The sequence below is a fragment of the Antechinus flavipes genome, chromosome 5, assembly GCF_016432865.1.
Source record: "Antechinus flavipes isolate AdamAnt ecotype Samford, QLD, Australia chromosome 5, AdamAnt_v2, whole genome shotgun sequence".
NCBI classification, from domain to species: Eukaryota; Metazoa; Chordata; class Mammalia; order Dasyuromorphia; family Dasyuridae; genus Antechinus; species Antechinus flavipes.
The window spans coordinates 146650159-146670124 of record NC_067402.1 but is presented as its reverse complement, the minus strand read 5'-3'; the positions used below and the strand labels follow the sequence as shown (position 1 = coordinate 146670124).

At 33.3% G+C, this 19966-nt stretch overlaps 1 protein-coding gene across 1 annotated transcript in view; it reads right to left on the bottom strand.

The window, feature by feature from the left end:
* The window catches only part of FBXL13 (F-box and leucine rich repeat protein 13), a 239573-nt gene that overhangs the window by 196465 nt on the left and 23142 nt on the right, over positions 1–19966 (bottom strand). Inside the window, exon 4 of the mRNA XM_051962415.1 lies at positions 16571–16744. Within this exon, the coding sequence (XP_051818375.1) occupies positions 16571–16744 (174 nt within the window). The remainder of the gene's footprint in view (positions 1–16570; positions 16745–19966) is intronic.

The window sequence follows — 19966 nt, the reverse complement described above, 5'->3', positions numbered from 1 at the left end:
AGCAGTTTAATCAAATGATACAAAACCATCTGCTTCTGCATAACAATGGTGCTAGTGTTGATGGGAGATATAGGCTTGTTTCCAAGTAAGAAAGTGAGTCACTGGAACTACGAAAATTGTCAATTTGTTTTCAAGTCCAGAAAAACAATAAACCTTTTTTTTTTTTTACTGAAAAAGAAAATTATAGTTTTATTTAATGAAAAATATGCTTAAGACAGTATTTATAATACCAAAAAAAAAAAAAAAACAACCCAACTCTAAACTCTAAGACAGCTGTGTTATTTAGGCTTTCGAAATTTATCAAAAAAAAAAAAAAAAAAAAAAGGATTTTCTGTTTATACTTCTTGCCAAACTAGATGAGGAAAAAAATTATATTTTCAAGAAACTCCTAATCTTTGCCAACTCTCCCACTTACTCAAAAAATTTGGCTAGCAGTTTGAATGATAGATGTATGAGCTCTACCATCTGCTAACTGAGCAGTCTGAAACTGACATGTTGCCTAATGGGTACAAGGTACCCAAGGAACATGGCTGTTAAACAGTACACTGACTTGTTTTCATGAGCTAATGTAATTGAACCTTTTAAAAAATGTCATAAAATAAGCCTAAAATTTACATGTGTTTTCCAAGCAAGTCAGATCCAGCCATAACCAGTTGCAAACTGCTGTTTTCAATTATTTCTCCAAAACTTAAGCATAAATGTAAAAATCTCAATATATCTTAAAACTAAAATTTCCAAAGACCTAAAAAAGTGTATGTATAATTCAAACAATATTTAAATGTAATCTTGCTATTTTCAAAAGAATTAACAAAGATGTGAAATGGGCAAATGTTAAGAAATTCACAGTATCAAGTACAGTGTTTATTAACCTCTTCAATTAGCAGTCAATAAATTTAACTTTTTAAAACTAAAAAATTACATACAATGGAAGTTAATTCTTTCATCATCTAGTTCTCTTTAGCCAGCATATATGCCCAAAAAAATAATTACTATCCACTGGAAGATCTGTCAAAAGTCAAATAGATATGATATAAAACTGGATTTTTTCATCTTGAGGCTAAAAATGAAAGTGAAATGAAGCATACATGGCACCACAAGTCCAAAACCAGATTTTCCTTCCTTTGATCTCATTATAAAATTCTTCCTTCTTGACGTCTCATGAGCATTATTTCCTTTTAGAATTATTCCAGTGTCATATATTCTCAGGGTTGAAAGGGACCATGTAGTTATACCCACACCTGACTCCAAATACATTCTATAACATGCTTCCAAGGGGTCACCTTTACTTTTCTTGAAGATCTCCAAATAGCATAAACCTGCTATCTCGAAAAGAAGCCTGCTCTACTTTTCAATTATTTGCCTATTTGACATTTGCACTTACTGCTCCTATTTCTGCCTCCTGGGGTCAAGCAAAAAAAGCCTAATTCCTCTTCCAGTGACAGATCTTAAAGTACTTGAAATTAATGACTAAGTTCTTCTCTGAAGTCTTCTCTTACTTAGCTGGGCTGATTATAACTAGCTCCTTCAACCAATTTTCTTCAACCATGTTCTCAAGATCTTTCAACATCATTCCCTCTTTTGTCAGTATTCATCACACTAAATGTGAAATTCAGAACCAAATATAGTAGGAGGTATTATATCACTTATTTGGGATACTATGTCTCTCTTAATCATCAAAAGATCACATGAGCTTTGAGGGCTGCCATAGCATGCTGTTGACATTGAGTTTGCAGTCCACTAACACTTACAGATCTTTTAAAGATAAACTATGGCTTGGCCATGTATGTCTCCCCAGTCTTGTACATGAAAAGTTAATTTTTGAACAAAAGTAGAGAATTTTACATTTATCTCTATTAAATTTCATCTTTCTGCATTCAGCCCAAATTTCCAACTTGTTAAGACTATGTTGTATTTTGGATTACTTGCCATCTAGGGCAAGGGTTGGGGGAAGGAGGGGAAAATTTGGAAGACGGGGTTTTGCAAGGGTCAATGTTGAAAAATTATCCATGCATATGTTTGAAAATAAAAAGCTTTAATTTAAAAAATGTATTTAATGATGTTGGGTCCTGATTCTGTCATCTAACAGGTTATCTAACCTCTCCATTCAGATCAGCAGTAATCCTAGTGGTATAATAATGTACTCTATGGTCAAAATTTAACTCATTTTTGAGTTTTACTTGGTTTTGTACATACAGTTAACCACCTCTGACACTTTGGTAGACTCACAATTTTACTGATATGCATTATTGTAGATAGCAACCCATCCCATCTTCTCTTTTTTTTATAATTCTCTTCCATGTCTTCCCCAAATTCCTCCATAAAAAAGCTACCCCAAATTTTCTAGACATGTTTTTCTAGTCTTTTATAAGTATTTCACACATATCAAAGCAACATCCAATACTCTAGCTACCCATGCTCTTACTATATAAGTAGCTGCTTTCATTTTTTGGTTATACATTTCTTAATGCTGTTGAATTATTTCTCGCTCACAAGTGATCAATGGTAGTATGCTACAACCTCCTTTTATCTGCCTTTTTTTTGTATTTTGGATCATCTAAACTTTGATTCCTCTTACAATTTAGTGTTCCACAATCCAGTGTATTGTTCTCTGAGTTCACTGCCTCAAGTCTCTCCCCTCTCCAATCCTTTCTTTATGCTGCTTTCAGGATGATTTTCCTAAAGCATAAATTTTATCATATTATTCCTATGAGACAGCTGCATGAAGCTGACAGTGTACCTTTATAATCGGGAAGACCCAAATTCAACTTCAGTCTCAGATACTTAATATCTGTATGAGCTCATTTTCCTGAAACGTAAAATAGTCATAATAAGCACCCACACCACAGGGTTTTTATGAGGAACAAATGAGATAATATTTGTAAACAGGTAGGACAGTGCCTGGTGTGTAGTAAGTGCTATATAAATGCTTATAAGTGATCAGTGTTTGTTAGAGGCAGTACTTGAACTAAATGGTTCCTGATTTAGCTCTATCACCTAAGATATCAAACCCAAGAACATCTGAACCAAATAAAAATGTAACTGGTAAATATTTGACAAAATAAATAAAAATATAATAGAGCGTAGGTTGTCTTAAAATGTTGCTTTCAAAAACAATATTCAGTCCCCCAGGGATCCTTCAGTGACACTCTTTCTGTTTGAGTTTAACACAAGTACACCATCCTGCCAGACCAAAAGGTAAAAAATCAAGGTGAATCTTGAAGGAAGCCATAGAAAACAGCACATAAAGATGAGAAGATCCATTTTAACTTTAGTGAGAAGGCATGGAATAGAGATTGAAATGTCCAGTGCAAGGAATAGCAAATAAAATATACAGAGACTACCAAAGTATAAGCTAGAAAGACAGGAAGGGGCCATGTTGTAAATGCTATTAAATGTCAAACAGAGGATTTTATACTTGATCTAAGAGGTAATAGGAAAGCACCTGAATTTATTGAGTAGGAGAATAACATAGACCTTCAGGAAAAATATATTAGCAGCTGAATGGAGAATGATGGAGCAGGGAGAGACATAAGCTAAGGAAACTAACCAGCATGCTGTTGCAACAGTCCAGACATGAAGAGAAGGTGATGGGAATACCACAACAGAAAAGAATGGCCCAAATGAGAGATGATGTGAAGAGTGAAATGACAAAAATTGTCAATAGATCATATCTGTGAAATGGAATGTATTATTCTAATCAGTCAACAATCTGACTTTATACAAATAGGATATTCTCAGATGACTTCCAATCCAATAACTTGCTTCTTACTGTTAAAATGTAGTGTTTCATACTCTGGGATGTTTTGTGCATTTTCCAGTACTATTCTTGAATAAAGTATTCATAATATTTCATTTCAATAATATTTTCTTTCTTATCTCAAACCACATTTTCCAACATAGTTTTCCCTTGTTCTCAGTTTTCACCCTAACGTCACATGGTATCTTTTCTAGGATATATGTGGAGACCTTAACAAATAAAGATGGACTGACTGCACAGGGCCATCCATGACTTGATTCTAGAGCCAGTTGACTTCAGGTTGCTTCTCCTTGATGAAGCTGTCCTAAGAAAGAATCCTCTCCATCTGGACACAGACTCAAGAACATAACTTTCAGGGCATCAAGTGGGATTTGTACTGGCATCATTCTTTCCTCACTCAGATCTAATAAGGAGACACGGAAGAAAGGTAGTGAGAATTAGAGTGGAAAAAAGGAAATTGATGAAGGAGCTATTTTCATAAAAAGCATGCGCAAAGAAAGCAATGGGAATTAGACAAATGCCAACAGAAAGAATATGATGAGAGATGAGATGACCAATAATAAGCCATTAGGAGACACACCCATGTAGAAGTAGCTAGAGAGAGAGGAGCAAGTGAAGGAGTCAAATAAATAAAAGGTAGGAAGAGAATCAGGAGACTATATATAACATCATAGAACCCAAGAGAGGAGACACTATCAGAAAGGAAAAAGTAATAAATAATCTGAGCACTATAGAGAGGACAACAATGAAAAAGCAACATTGAATGTAGTGATAAAGAAATTTTTGGTGACCTTTATAGTAGAAAAGCAGGCAGAGATTGGAAAAGACTAAGGAATAAATGGGTGGTTAGGAACTAACATAGATTACTTCTTTGATAATAAGGCAGATGAAGATCATAATAATTACATTTATAAATATTAAATTTTATTCTTCTAAAAACTGCTACAAAAAGTGATAATAGAAGTATTACCAACATCATTTTATATAGTCCTAATAGTTCAATTTATAGAGCACTTTGAGGTTTACAATGTACATCACTTGACTCTGAAACATGCAATATAAGTATTATTAGTCTTCTTTTTTAGATTAAGAAACTGAGGCCCAATGTCACATGGCAAAATTATGAGGAGCTATTGAACACCACTTCTGGTTCCTGGTTCCAAGTACAGTTATCTTTCCACTACACTGCATTGTATCTCATAAAATGAATGGCTGTGAGGGAGTAGAAGGCAAAGGGAACAGTAACAACTTTAGAGGCAGGAGGTAAGAATTGACATGAGAAACAGGAATTTTAAATGGCAATGATCAATATAGTGGGTCTAAAGACAAGAGAAAGGGATAAAGAGCAAAAGTGAAAGAGCTTGCCTTGGAAAAAAATAAGGTTTCCTCATCTTTTGAAACCATAGCAAAAGGATGAGAATGTGTGAATACAAACAGAGATTTTTGAAGTGTGAACAAGGAAAGTTAGGAAATTCATATTACTTAGCTTTAGTCTTCTTAATAAAATCAGTTAAATCTTTAACTGAGAATAAAAAGGATGAAAGCAGAATCAAGAGTGTGAGGAGAAAGTACAAAATTTGGAATAGCTGAATAGGTGGGTGTGATAAAGAATCAGTGAAAAGTGAATATAGTCATGTCCATGAAGAATTTAGGGTCCAACTAAGGTTATATACGTAAAGTGGATTCAGGTAGGTAGAAGTTGTCATTTCTTCCAACACATCTGGAGGAAGGTCATAATTAGGGCAAAAAGGTGGTTCAAAATGGGTAAAAGACATGAAAGATGAAATATTTACATAATTTCATTAATGATGAACAACTTCTGTCACATTGTTCATCCAAGTTAAAATAATGGACTTTTTCCTGTTAGGTGGAAATAGAATGGGCAAAAAAATAGTCTGGGAACTTTTGTCAATTAAATCTTCAAAGGGGAAGGCAAATACTTATCAAACAAGCTAAAAGAGTAGGAAAAATCCAAAACTATAAAACACCTCGTATAAGGAATTTAAAGAGGGATGCACATGTGCAAGAATGCTTGTGGCAGCCCTTTTTGTAGTGGCAAGGAACTGTAAACTGGGTGGATATATGAATTGATGTTAAGTGAAGTGAGTAAAACCAAGATATCATTGTGACATGGCAAAAACAAGATTATACAATGATCGATTCTGAAGGACGTGGCTCTTTTCAATAGCGAAGTGATTCGGGTCAGTTCCAATGGTCTAGTGATAGAAAGCCATCTACACTCAGAGAAAGGACTGTGAGAATTGAGTGTGGATCACAACATAGTATTTTCTCTCTTTTTGTTGTTTGCTTGCTTTTTTTTTTCTTTCTCATTTTTCCTCTTTTGATCTGATTTTTCTTGTGCAGCAAGACTATTGTAGAAATATATACAAAAGAACTGCACATGTTTAACATACATTGGATTACTTGCCATCTAGAGAGAGGGTGGGGAAGAAGGGGAAGAAGTTTGGACACAAGGTTTTGCAAGGATGAATGTTGAAAACTATCTATGCATATATTTTAAAAATAAAAAGCTTTTGAAAAAGAGGATAAAAAACTGACCACAACATGCTTCAGTATTTCAATGGATCAACTGGTAAACCAATGAGGCAATCTATAAGCATTAATGTTGTAGAAAGAGATGCCTCAGAAACAGTAATGCCTGGGTTAAAAATCAGAATTTTTTATATATCCTATATTATATATCCTAGACAAGTCACTTAGACTTTCAGTACACCATTTACAAAGCAATACCTATGTGCCAAGCACTATTTTATGTGCTAGGGATATAAAAAAAAAAGCAGAAAGAAAAAAAAAAAGAAAAATGAAAACTCCAGTCCTTCTTCCTAAAGAGTTCACCAAGAGCTCCCCAACCAATGGTAAATAGATCTGGACCAAAAAAGATAATATAAAGTGCTATGTAAATAAATATTAGGGATTGTTATTATTGGTGTGTATACCTCCTTCATTGCTTCATGAGTGAAGATCATAAACCACCTATAACCTTATCACTTCTGGGATTATCGCCCTATCTTTCTGTAAAACCTTCATGGAAGTGGCATCGTACCAAAGGACTTGCAGTTTCTTTCTTTGTTTGTTTTGAGGGGTTTTGTCCAGTTAATGAATTCCAGTGCAATGCCTGGGCTGCCTATCTTTTCATAGCTCTCACTACATGAGCATGTCATTAAAATATTCCTCCCCTCCCTTCTCTCCCTTTTCTCCCCCTGTAACTCATTAGTGATAATAAGCTGCAGCCTGTTTTTTCGCTTTTTGTTGTTCTTTGGATCAATTACAAGTAGTATTTAGTTCAGCAAATAATACCTTTATATACTGCTACACAACTTTGTGTTGCTTTTGAACCCTTTAAAAGTCAATAGAAACCCATCTAACTCAAATTACTGGACAGAAATATTGATACACATCTTTTATTCCTGTTACAGAAGCTTCACAAAGTTACCATGGCCAAAATAATGGTCAGTCAGTCTGTTCTGTGGAAGTGAGAAATTTCTGTTCATCAGGGAAGGCAGCAAAAATGTCTCTAAACTCTCTTCTATTGAATTATTACATTACTTTATCGTATAATAAAAAAAGATTCTTAGATTCAGAACTTCTTTCCTTAAATGATTGCCAAAATCAATATTATAATTACAGACAGTATGACCTGTTTTTCCAGTCCTAAAAATCTATAATTTACTCATCTGGTTCTTAGTTAAAAATTAAAAATATATATATAAAGTGATTTGTAAAACATGATATATTATATAGATGTCAACTATTATTATTGTTGTTGTTAAAATCATAATGTCTAAAGTAAGCAATTATCACAAAGGGGAATCAACCAAAACTTAAATTTTCTAATAAGACAGCCAATTTTAATGACATATAAATAATTAACTGGTGCCAAAAATTAAATTTTCTTGGCATTTGTTTTCATTTTTAAAAGCGTATGAGAATTCATACCAAAATAACAAAGGCCAAAATCACCAAAACTATAGAAGTCATACTAAAAATACATTGTCTAAAATATATGCCATCACATTTGTGCAGAATATGTGCAATTGATTCTGCCTTAAAATTCTTTCTAGCAGATGCAATGGACCATTTTATCTATGCAAAACAGACAGAAAACTGGAAAACAATATCTATTAAATTGCTCAAAAAATGAGAAATGAAAATAAAAAGGGCAAAGATGTTGACTTTGTCACAATTTACTGCAAAAGTTAAATCAATGTAAAACAGATAACATAAAAGAGAACCCGAATGAGTCCAAAGTCCACAATCAGCAAGAATGCCAAGAAAAGACATGACAATCAAGCACAAATATCCATTGAATACAACTTCATTCACAAAACATCATAGAAGAAGATAATAATTGTTATTCCATAAAACAATTAAAAGGAGTATAGGTTAAAAAAAAAACAAACCACACACAGAAAAATGATGGGAGAGCAGGTAAGATGGAATGGTAGGAGGAAGCAGTACAGCACAGCTCCCCCTCACAGCTTCATCATATAAAAATATACTGCAGATTAATACGAGAAAAAAAAATCATAGTGAGCCATTTTTACAGACTAAGTCAACACAGGGAGACAAGGAGGTCTATGGACATTGGGGACAGGTGCACCCCAGGAGGGTGCTATCTTCAAGAGCAAGTATTGAAAAATACCTGAGTGTTCTCCAACAAGTACTGGAAAGAATTTAGCTGTCTCCAGGGCAAAAAGAAGTCCCAGAGCAATCTCAAAAGAGCCTTCCTGAAGAGGAAAGGAACAGGTGCTAACTAGCAGCTCGATCAACCATATCTCAGAGTTCCACCCTAGATCTCCCACCAACCAAGAAGGTGACTTGAGTCTAAGTTTAAAGCACCAAGGCAAGAAGCAGTCAGGAGTACTAACGTATTATCTAAGGAACAGGAACAGAAGTAGCAGCAACTTTGTGACCCTGACCCTAGGAAGGAGCAGGGATTCAATGCAAGTCCACTGTAAAGTCTATGGAATAATCAGAACAGGGAATTCGGGCCAAAGTAAAGGGGAGTCACTGGTCTTTTTAAATCTGTAGAGCCTTCCAGCTGGCTGACAGTGATTGATTGGAGGAGAGATTTAATAGCTTAACACAAGAAGTACAGAACCTTATCCAAGCCACAGAATTTTTGAAAATCAAATTGGACTAAATAAAAGTTGATGACTCCATGAAACAACAAGAAATATTAAGATAGAGTTAAAAAACTGGAAAAAAAGAATTCAAGTCAACAAACATTTATTAAATGTCTATTTATTAAGGCACTGTTTTTAGAATAAAATCAAAAGATTTTAAAAAAAGAAAACAAAAGCAATCTGATGTCAAACCCACTTAGAAGGTAGGTCAAGGAGAGAACATTTAAGAGTCACAGAACTATTAATAATCTGTAAAAGAGTAATTACAGCAGAGAAGTAAGCAGAGATTGGAAGCTGAGAAATGAATGGGTAGTCAGGTACTAGATTACCTCTCTGATAATGAGGAGATGAAAGATAATAATAATTATTTAAATTGTATGTATGTAAAAAATTAAGCTTTGCTTTTCTAAAAACTACATAAGGTAATACAAGTATTGCCATCTTCATTTTAGGATAGTCATAATAGTTCAGTTTATCATGGAAACAATCAACATAAACTTGGATAGATTTCAAGTGATAGTGAAAGATACAAGAGTCTGGCATATTTAACTCTGAGACAGGAAACAGAGATAATATTATCCTCATTTTATAGACGAGGAAACAGAGGCTACAAATCATACAGTAAAACTTTGAGCTAGTATGTGAACTTGTTCTCTGGTTTCTAATTCCAAATACAGATTTCTTTCCATTTCACTATAATCAAAGTTATGACATCCCTCCCTCAAAAGACATCATATTTCAAGAAATTACAAAAAGTTCTATTTCCTAGAACTATAGAACAAAATGAAAATACGAAGAATTCACAAGATTAGAAAAATTGAACAATAACAACAAGGTAAAGAGAAACTACATTATTCTGAAAGGTACTGAATTAATATCAATGATCAATAGATCAATGAATGGTATAGTAGAACTAATTACAGGGAGAAATAGACAGTAAATCAATAATCATAGGTGATCTCAATGAACTCCCTTTAAACCAAAGCAAATATAACAAAAGTAAAAAGAAAGAAGTTCAAGAACTTAAAGTTGAATAGGATTTTAGAAAAGTTAGATATATTAAGACTTTAATGATTATTGAATAATAATAGAAAGGAATAGACATTCTCAGCTATGCATGAAACTTACCAATCAAAACATATTTAGGCCATAAAAACCTTACAAACACAACAAAAAAAAACAAAATACTAAACACATGCAGTAAATATTAGATTCAATAAAGACCTATTGACAATATGAGTAAAAGTTATTTGTGTAGTTCAAAGAACAAATCATAGAAACAACAGGTTGTTTCAATAAATATAATAGCAACAATGAACTACATGGTTAAGATATCGTCAAAGCGATCCTTAAAAGGAAATAAAAATCTCTAAATAATCTACTGTGCCCCACCATCGCGAAGGATGTTCTACACTAAGTATAACTAAAAGAGGGATTCCCCATAGATGGTAAGATCTTCAACATGACTCTCTCATAGATTTAGAAGCAAATGACTTTCAAGGTCATCTAGTCCAGCCTTCTCATTTTAAGTTAATGAAATTGAGACCCAAGAGTATATATGACCAGACTACAATCATACAGCCTCAAGTGCTTGGAAATTTTTAAGAATTACATAAATATCAGTTATTACAATAACAATGGTCCTGACAGAAATTAGATTTAGCTCAGCACCTCATACTACATGCCAAAATAAGCTCCACATATATATCCAATCTGTAAAAAGTTACATTATAAACAAATTGGAACAAGGAAGAAATTGCCTTTTGTGTTAATGGACAGAAGAAGAATTCATAACAAAATATGGTAGAGAGAAGGTCACAAAAGATAAAAATGAACATTTTTTATTTTATAAAATTAAAAAATTTTGTGCAAACAAATCTAAAATAATCAAAATTAGAAGGGAACTAAGAACTACTCCCCAATAAATAAATTGTCAAAGGATATAAACAGGGATTTATCAAAGGAAGAAATTCAAAATATTGACAACCATATGAAAAAATCACTGATAAGAAAAATGCAAATTAAAGCAAGCTTGAAGTTCCATCTTATAACAATACAATTAGCAAAGTTGACAAAAAAAGGAAAATAATAAAATATTTCAGAAATAAACTATACACTGTTGGTAGAGGTTCAGTTGAGTCTAGCAATTCTGCCAAGCAATTTGGAACTAAGTTTCCAACTATGCATACTTTCCAACTATGCATACTTTTCAATGCAGCAACAGTCTACAAGACCTATACCCCAAAGAGATCAAAGAAAAAGAAAAGGTCTGTGTGTACAAAAATATTTATAGCCATTCTTTTCACAGCAGCCAAAAGATGGAAATTAGGCAGCCATCCTCATCTTGAGGAATGGCTATACAAATGATTAAACATTAATATAATGGGATATTATTATACCCAAAGAAATTATGAAATGGACATGTCATTCCAGAAGAAAATGGGAAAACTTCTATGGACATAGAGTGAAGGAAACAGAATTAGAATAATTTCTAACCACCTTAATTATAAATATACAACATAAATATAAATAAAATAAATCAATATGATGAAAATAAAATTAAAAAGTAGAAAAATAATACTAATAACCATGGTACAGAGAACAATTGTGAAAGACTAGAACTCAGAACAATACAATAACAAACTATGAATTCATCATGCTGAAGTTCAAACATACCACATCCCACCTGTTAGAGAAGTGGTGAACTTAAAATTCAGAGACACATTTTCAAGCACGGTCAATTCTGGAGCTTGTTTTGCTAGACTATGCTTATTTATTTATAAAGAGAGTATTATGGGGAGGGGGAGAGTTATTAGTAGAATAGTGGGAGGAACAAACTGCAAATGCACATAAAAATAAATAAAATTAAAATTAAAATTAAACTGGCCCTGAGCACAACAGCTGGGATTACAAAGAATTACACAGGGAAATACATGCAGAATGGAGCAAGAATCCAATGTGTCATGTTTTCCCTTTTCCCAACTATCTGTCCACTGTACTAGCAGAAGCCCACATTATTGTTCCACTGGTTTAAAACAGATCACACTTGCCAACAGGGTTAGCCCAACTATCTTACATCATATTCCACTTAAAGAATAAAATGTTTGTAATCCCAATCTCCCATATTTGATACAGAGTGACTAAATGAAGGGTTGTCACACTACTCCATATTACAAAGTTTAGCAGCCTCTATGCTATGTCAAAGCGAAGTTGGTTTCCTACAAAGAATGTTCATTTTCATGCATATTCATGTTTCATGTCCAATTGTGACATATTTAAGAGAACTGAAAGCTTTTCAGATTTCTTGAATAGTAACAAACTGGACAGATTTTAGAATGTTTGGAAAAACAACAATAAACCTGATTCATTCAATTTATAGTACCCAAGAGGCCCAAGAGGCCCTATTCTTTCCTTCTTCTAGTATCTAGATTTGATTTATTAATGACATTTTTATTTTTCACTATCATTTATCAGAAAAAATAGGACTTACCCAAATATCTTGCCATCTCCATGGCTTCTCCTCTATTTCCTTCCATCTAGAACAATAACCTTCCTCCCCAGGACCTCCCCAGACCATGCTCCCCTAACCTGGCAAAATTAATCTTAGTTCATTACATTTTGCTAGATGGACCATATTTCTTATCCCATCTGGTCATCCATAAGGAAACCATGTCCTCACCAAGTATCATGCTGCCATACTCAACTGTTAACCCTTTTCTGCTCCTGCTTTAGGAACAGTAATCAAATCAAATCAATATTATCACTGCTACTAAAAAAGGCATAACAATCAGCTGTACTGGGACTCCACTCACAATTCCTGTGTCTCCCTCAATCTTCCTGTTTACTCCACCTCAGCCTCAGCACCCAGAGCAGCTATCTAGTAGTTTCAGGCTTATGAAAGAAAATAATATCAAAGAAGGTGTACAGATTAATAGAACATTCACAGAACCACAGAATTCGAAAGGTGGAAGTGACTTCAGCCGCCATCCCATCTAACCCATGCACAAAAGAAAGACTATAATTTACATGAAGAACCACCTGTCAAAGTAGTCCATTCTTCTTTCAGACAATTTGAATTGTAAGGATTTTTCCTGACATTAAGCCAATTGTCTTTTTTGCAACTTCCATTCAATGCTCCTAGTTTTGTCCTCTAGAACCAAACAAACCAAGTCCCCTTCTCTACACTTGAACTTTTGGTCCACAAAAATCACCAGATCTTTTTCAGAATCACCATAGTGTAATTATGTTTCCTCCCCCATTTTGCTTGTGAGGCAGATTTTTTTGGTCCAAGAGTTGACATTCCCATTGTATATCTTATTAGATTTAATCTATTGCTTTAACCTCTATCCAAGATCTTGGATATTGTAATCAAAATTATCCATTTTGTATTTCTTAAATGCTCTTTAGTTCTTCTGCCATAGATTCCTCCCTTCTCCATAGATCTGGCAGGTAGAGTATCCCTTGCTCTTCTAATTTGCTAATTGTTTCACCTTTTATATGTAAATCATGAACCCATTTTGATCTTATCTTGATATAGTGTGTGAAATGTTGATTATGCCTAGTTTCTGTCTTACGATTTTCCAATTTTCCCTGAAATTTTTGTCAAATAATAAGTTCTTATCTAAGAAGTTGTAGTTTGGGGATTTATCAAACAGTCGATTACTAGTTATTGACTACTGTATCATCTCATTCTTAACACTTCATCTCAAAAAAAAAATGTTATTAGATTCTTCTTTAAAAGCTTTGTTTAAATCAAATCCACAGTACTCTCTCATCTACTATTTAGCAATCCTGTTAAAATAGAAATGAGGTTAGTCTAGAATGCGAAGTTCTTGATGAGGCCATGCTGACTCTTTGTAATTACCCATTGGGGAACAAGGTGTAAATGATGAGGGGAGCCTAAAACTGAAGGGGGACCCCAAAACTCTAAATCTCTCTGAAAACTCCTTCAAGGAGAAATTCTCCTTGAACCCTGCCTCTTGAGACCCACCCAAAGGAACCAAGATAAAGTGGTTTATCTTGGTGGGAGTATTTGAAGTAATCTCATTTAGCTGGACATCTAGATTTCTTTTGACCCCTCCCCTTTTGAGTGGCTCAAAACTCCCGGTAAGTGATCTCATCTAGGCTTGGGGGCAGTGACAGCTTTTAGGGAATCTCATTTGATTGAAACTTCTATCTCAAATTTTCTTATAAAAATGCCAACTTGGGGCTCAGTCCTTGCAGAGGACCTAACATGCCATGCCATGAATGCCAAGGAACCCTCTGGCTGCTGAAATGATATTCTTTTTCAGCATTACCCTCTCTTTATCTCCCTCACCTATGCCCCTAACAAGACTTTATACCTCTCTATCAGGATCTCTTGACTAGAAACTTCTCTGTAAGGACCTTGTTACTAAGGAATTCAATCTTTCTATTCATGCATAGCAAAGGCTGACTTCCCAATGCCAATAATAAACCTCTTTTTATCAATCCAGTTTTTTGGGTTTGTAAATTCTTTTATGAAGGACCTCTGTGCTGACAGAAAGGGATTCCCACAACTCCCTACCTTGCTTGAATCCTAAGGGGACTTAGGGAAGCCAAACCTCTTCATTTGATTCCCTGAACCCCAAACTTGCCATTAACCTCATCATCTAACTCCCTGACTACCAGGAACCCTAATCCTAATCTCATCATAACTCTAGATCTCATCATAACAACAGAGAATTGGACTTAGATTCAGAAAGATATGAGTTCAAATCCTTCTTTAAACACTTATTAGCACTATTACCTTGGACAAAAAGCAACTTCTGTTATCCTCAGTTTCTTCACCTGAAAAATGAGGGTAATTACTAGCACCTACCTCTCAGAGTTGTTATGAGAATCAGATCAGATAACATACACAAAGGACTTCGGAAACCTTAAAGTGCTACATAAATGCTATCTACAATTATTATTATGGGTGCTTGCTAGCCATCTTAGAATTTTCTTAAAAACCAAAATCAAGTTTAGTGGCTTATATGTTTTAGTCTCTTCCTTGCTTTGAAAATTGGGATAACATTTGCCCTTCTCCAATCTTGTGGTACCTCTCATTTTCTATGCTCTTTCAAATATGTGATTTTCAAACAGCAACTTGATCATCACCTTTGCTACATCTTATACTACTTAAGGATTTAGCCTATCAGGGCCCAGAATATATTAATTCATCAAGAGCAACCTGGTACTGTCTTAACAACCTCTTCCTGATTTTAGATGTGAACTTCCTAGTAATTATTTTTGTCCTACAATTTCTAGTACAAAGGTCATTCTCCTTTTCAAAGAAAACAGAAACAAAATAAAAATGAATTTATTTCAGTTTTGCCTTTTTTTTATTATACATTAGTGCTGTCCATACATGCCTTCTTTGAACCTTCCTTTTTTTCTCTCAATATAGCAAGGAACAATGCTACATATAAAGACAAAAAAAATGAAACCATCCCTAACCTCAAGGAGCTATTCTATTGTTCCAAGAAAATGGTACAAAATAAAGGTAAAACTAATAGTTCCATTGGAACATGGAGTGTGGGGAAAGAATCAATATTAAAAAAAAAAACTAGAAAAAATACTTCAAAGTATAAAGATTCCTACATGTTAGGTTATAGAGTTATTATATTATCCTTTATTCGTTGGAGAAATACTGAATGACCTTAAAAATATAAAGACTCATAATATATCCTTTTTCATAATCTTTTCTTTGATGTTAAAATTATTCAATGGTTAGGGTTAGTGGTTAGGTGTTTCCATTTTCCGTTTTTCTTCCCACATGGTTATCATTTGTTTTGATTATATTTTAAAACTCATACTAAGAAAAAAATGAATATTTTAGCAGGAATTTCCAAATTACAAATATAACCTGAATTTAAATAAGGATAGCTCAACAAGATTAAATAATTTATGAGCATTAGATAAAGTATTTATTTGACTTAAAATTAAAAACCATATATTTTTAAACTGCCTCATAGAATACAGAACAAATAAAATGCTTGTAAAAATTTCTCAAGCTCTAAGTAATAATTATACCAAGAGCCTCCCATAAATTCATCAATTCAAGCCTCCCCTACTTTGAAAGGCATATAAAAACAGCATGCAGATTTCCATAAGGTAAAACTGTCATAAATTGAAATATGTTGAATTTCATCTTTTTTAATGTGTTCCATGCAGACACACAATAATGGAACTTACACATTTCACAAATTAGAAAAAGAGATTTTTATCCAAATTAGGAAACTCTACTAATGAATAAGCACAAGGGATAGAGTAAATTTGTATAACACACAGCCCCAGTTCCTAAGAGATGACAATCTAAAATGCAAAAATAGAAAACACAAACATTTTAACAAAATTAAACATGTATCAAATTAAAACCAATGTTGGATCATTCAGGAATCCACTTGACATCAAATGATGCTTTAAAAATCAAACAAAGCAAAAGAGAAAAATCCTTAGCTTTCTTTGATGATGTACAGATGTAATTTTTGCATTTTTAAATATCAGGTAAATATCATTGAAATATTTTAATGAATTCTATGATTCCAAAAGCTAACTATAAGTTAATAGTAGGAAATATAGGTTTCATCAAACAATTAAAATCCACATTTTAATAATACATAAAAAAAGAACTAATTTAAATTTATACAAATTTTTTACTAACCTGTACTATTACTCTTTCAGGTAACTTTGAAATGTCAAATGCAGGTGTAAGTACTGAATCCGAAGATGATAGGGTAGCTATTGATGGATATCTTTCAAGGCAATTAACGCCTTCTGTAATCTGTCCAGTTTCCTTTTTTTGTTGTTTAATCATTTTTTCTTTTTCGACCTTTTTCTGTGGTAGAAACAATTTAAACTTTTATTTGTAATGCAATTCAACATGTCTCACAGGCTTATTTTTGGCACTAAAAATTCTAAAACATTTCCAGAGTTTTTCATAGAGTTGTTTTCTTAACTAGAAGACATCTCATTAAGACTCCTATGGCCATCTGATCCCTTCTCAGAATGGTATTTTAAAGTATATAAAATAAAATAAATAGGAAATCTATTATATCAAAGCATGTTTATTAAGATGCTATAAAAGCAAATTTAGATTCCAGAGGTTAAAAAAAAACCTGAGCTAATAAACACTCTTTGTTTAATAAATGAGAAAACTGATGCAGAGAGATATTTTAAGAAATTTCCCTTAGGTCATATATGAAAGCTGAAATGAAGGAAAAACTTACTAGTTACTAGAAGTTTACATTGGTCTATCAATGACTATGACATGATTAATATTTTTTAACTTAGTTCATTATCCAACTAAGGAGACAAAAATCACATATTTTAAATTTAATAAAATTATGCATATACATACTCCAAGCCCATATTCTCATAACTCAAGAGAAATACCAACTAATATCATTAGTATTTTTCAAATTTAATATATATATATTTTTCTAATATATTTTTCAATTTTTCAGACATAATATATAAAGGTGATGAGACTAGGGAGTTTCTTTGTTTTTTGATAAACACACTAGATCTTATGTATTTAAGTAAGCACTGTTAACATTTAAAATGCTTACCTGGAAAGATATCCAATGATGCTACTTTTCCTTAAAACATTTAAATGTTTTTCTTTTAATAATAAGAGTTAGCAATAATATAGTGCTTACCATGTGCTGGGGCACTGTGCTTTACAATTTTTCTTATTTGATCTTCACAACAACCCTGAAAAGTAAGTAGGTTCTTACCCCTATTACAGATGAGGAAATTAAGGCAAATGGATTAAGCAATTTACCCAGAGTCACATAACTAGTAAATATCTGAGGTCACATTGGAATTCAGTTCTGCCTAACTCCAGGTTCAGTGAACCAGCCACTATGCTACCTTCAGAGCCTGTAGAACATGTCAATCAATAGATCAGTCAACAAGCTTTTTTGAGCATTTATTATGCTGAACTCCTCAGTGGTGGTCTGATGTAGCAAGTAGCACCTGAGCTGTTTTGGAAGAGAAATCAGATTCTAAGAGATGAGCAGGAAGCATGTTCTAAGCATGACAACATGAGTTACAATGTCATCTACAGTAAGAAATAGTTCAGAGTTTTGGGAATGAAGAGTACCCAAGGAAAACAATATGAAAGGACTGAAAATGCAAAAGTGGGTCAGATTGTGGAAGAGTTTAAAAATCAAGAAGAGAAGTTTCTATTTTATGCTAGAGTGCCTAAGGGGCCAGGCAAGATATCCAAGAGTGATACAATCCAATCTGTATTTTAGAAATATTGACAATTCCTTTGAGAGTTTAATCAACATAAAGAAAGCACCGTAATAAGAAGCCCAAAAAAGTCTTAAGAAGTGCCTCCACTAGCAAACAAACATCAATGTAGTACAAGAGAGCATGCTCTGCTCAAATCCTGCCAGCCACTAACTAGCCGAGTGACCCAAAAAATCTCTCTAGACATTAGTTTCTTTGTGTATAAATGAAGGTGTTAAACCTGATGACCTATAAAATTTCTTTCAGCTCTAAATCTATGATTCTATGAGTCTTACCAAGCAGAGACATGACAGCTAAGAGTAACATAGATTTAGAATTCAAGCTCCTTTGCTAAATGTTATAGAGGAACACAGACTCATAAAATAGCAAGAAGCAGAGGAGGAAAAAATTAGCTCATGCATGGGACTCAACTAAGTCTGATTTAAGAGATGAAACTGGAAAAAAGAATAATGAATAGCTTTTTTTAGAATTTATTTATCTCTAAATATTTCTATAACAAAAGATTTTCTTTAATAAATAATAATAGGTGTCTTATAAATGCTTTAATATTTTCAAAAGCACTTTCCTTAGGTTAATTCCCTTACAATTCTCACAATAACTCTATTTAGTCTGCCCCCCCAGCTTCCAATGACAGTGGAACCACATTTGAATTCAACATCTCAATAAATGAAATCCTTTATCAAGAAGAGGAAATGGTTTTAAAAAAGATGAAAAAAGGATTTGCAGGCCAATGAAAAGATATAGAATATATAGGATACAGAACCAGAGGGTCCTATTTCAAACATCAGCTCTGCCTCTTATTTGTGATGTTGGAAAAGGTATATAATCTCTCTCAGCCTCAGCTTCCTCATATCTAAAATAAGGGAATAGGATCTGATGAGCTTTAAGATTCTTTCTAGCCCTAAATTGATAATCTAATATGACAGGAAAAACAACTGTACCAGATCAAGTATATACAAAGAAGAAATTAATGATGGAAAGCACATAATTCGTAAGCTGTTTAGGGATTGGGTCTCAAGATATATGAAATAAGGAAGCTATCAAATATCTGAGTAAAATAGATTGTTGAGGGAAAAGTCTGACATTAATAATTAGAAAAATACAAATTTTAAAAATCAGGTTTCACCTCATGCTCATGAAATTGGCAAAGATAATAAAAGAAAAGAGTCAACATTGGAGGAGCAATGATGACAAAAAAATAAAAATGGCAAATGACAGAAAGCCTGTAAGAAAATGAGAATATTAATATATACCATGGTTGTGGCTATGAATTGGTAAAACTATTCTGGAAAACAGTTTGTAATGATGCCATAATATTCATCAACTTATTAGGTCATCAATTTAATCAGTAATCTCATTAAAACATATTAGAGATCTCTCTTCCTGAAGCCTCTCTGATAGTAACTATTTCCATCTTTAACCAAGCTTGCCATTTCATTGAGTACCAGTTAGTACCATGGCATTGTTTTGATCTGCATTTCTAACAATAGTGATTTGTAGCATTTTTATATGGTTACTGATAGTTTACTTTTGATAGATAACTCTCTTGAAAAGCATTTGTCTACATTTCTAGTCATGTGAAAAAATGCTCTAAATTACTATTAATCAGAGAAATGTAAATTAAGACAACTCTTAAGTCCAACTACACACTTTTCAGACAAGCTAAGATGAAAGGAAAAGATAATAATTAATGTTGGAGGGGCTGTGGGGAAATGGTACACTATCATTGGTAGAGTTGTGAACAGATCCAAACATCCTGGAGAGCAATTTGGAACTATACTCAAAAAGTTATCAGACTGTG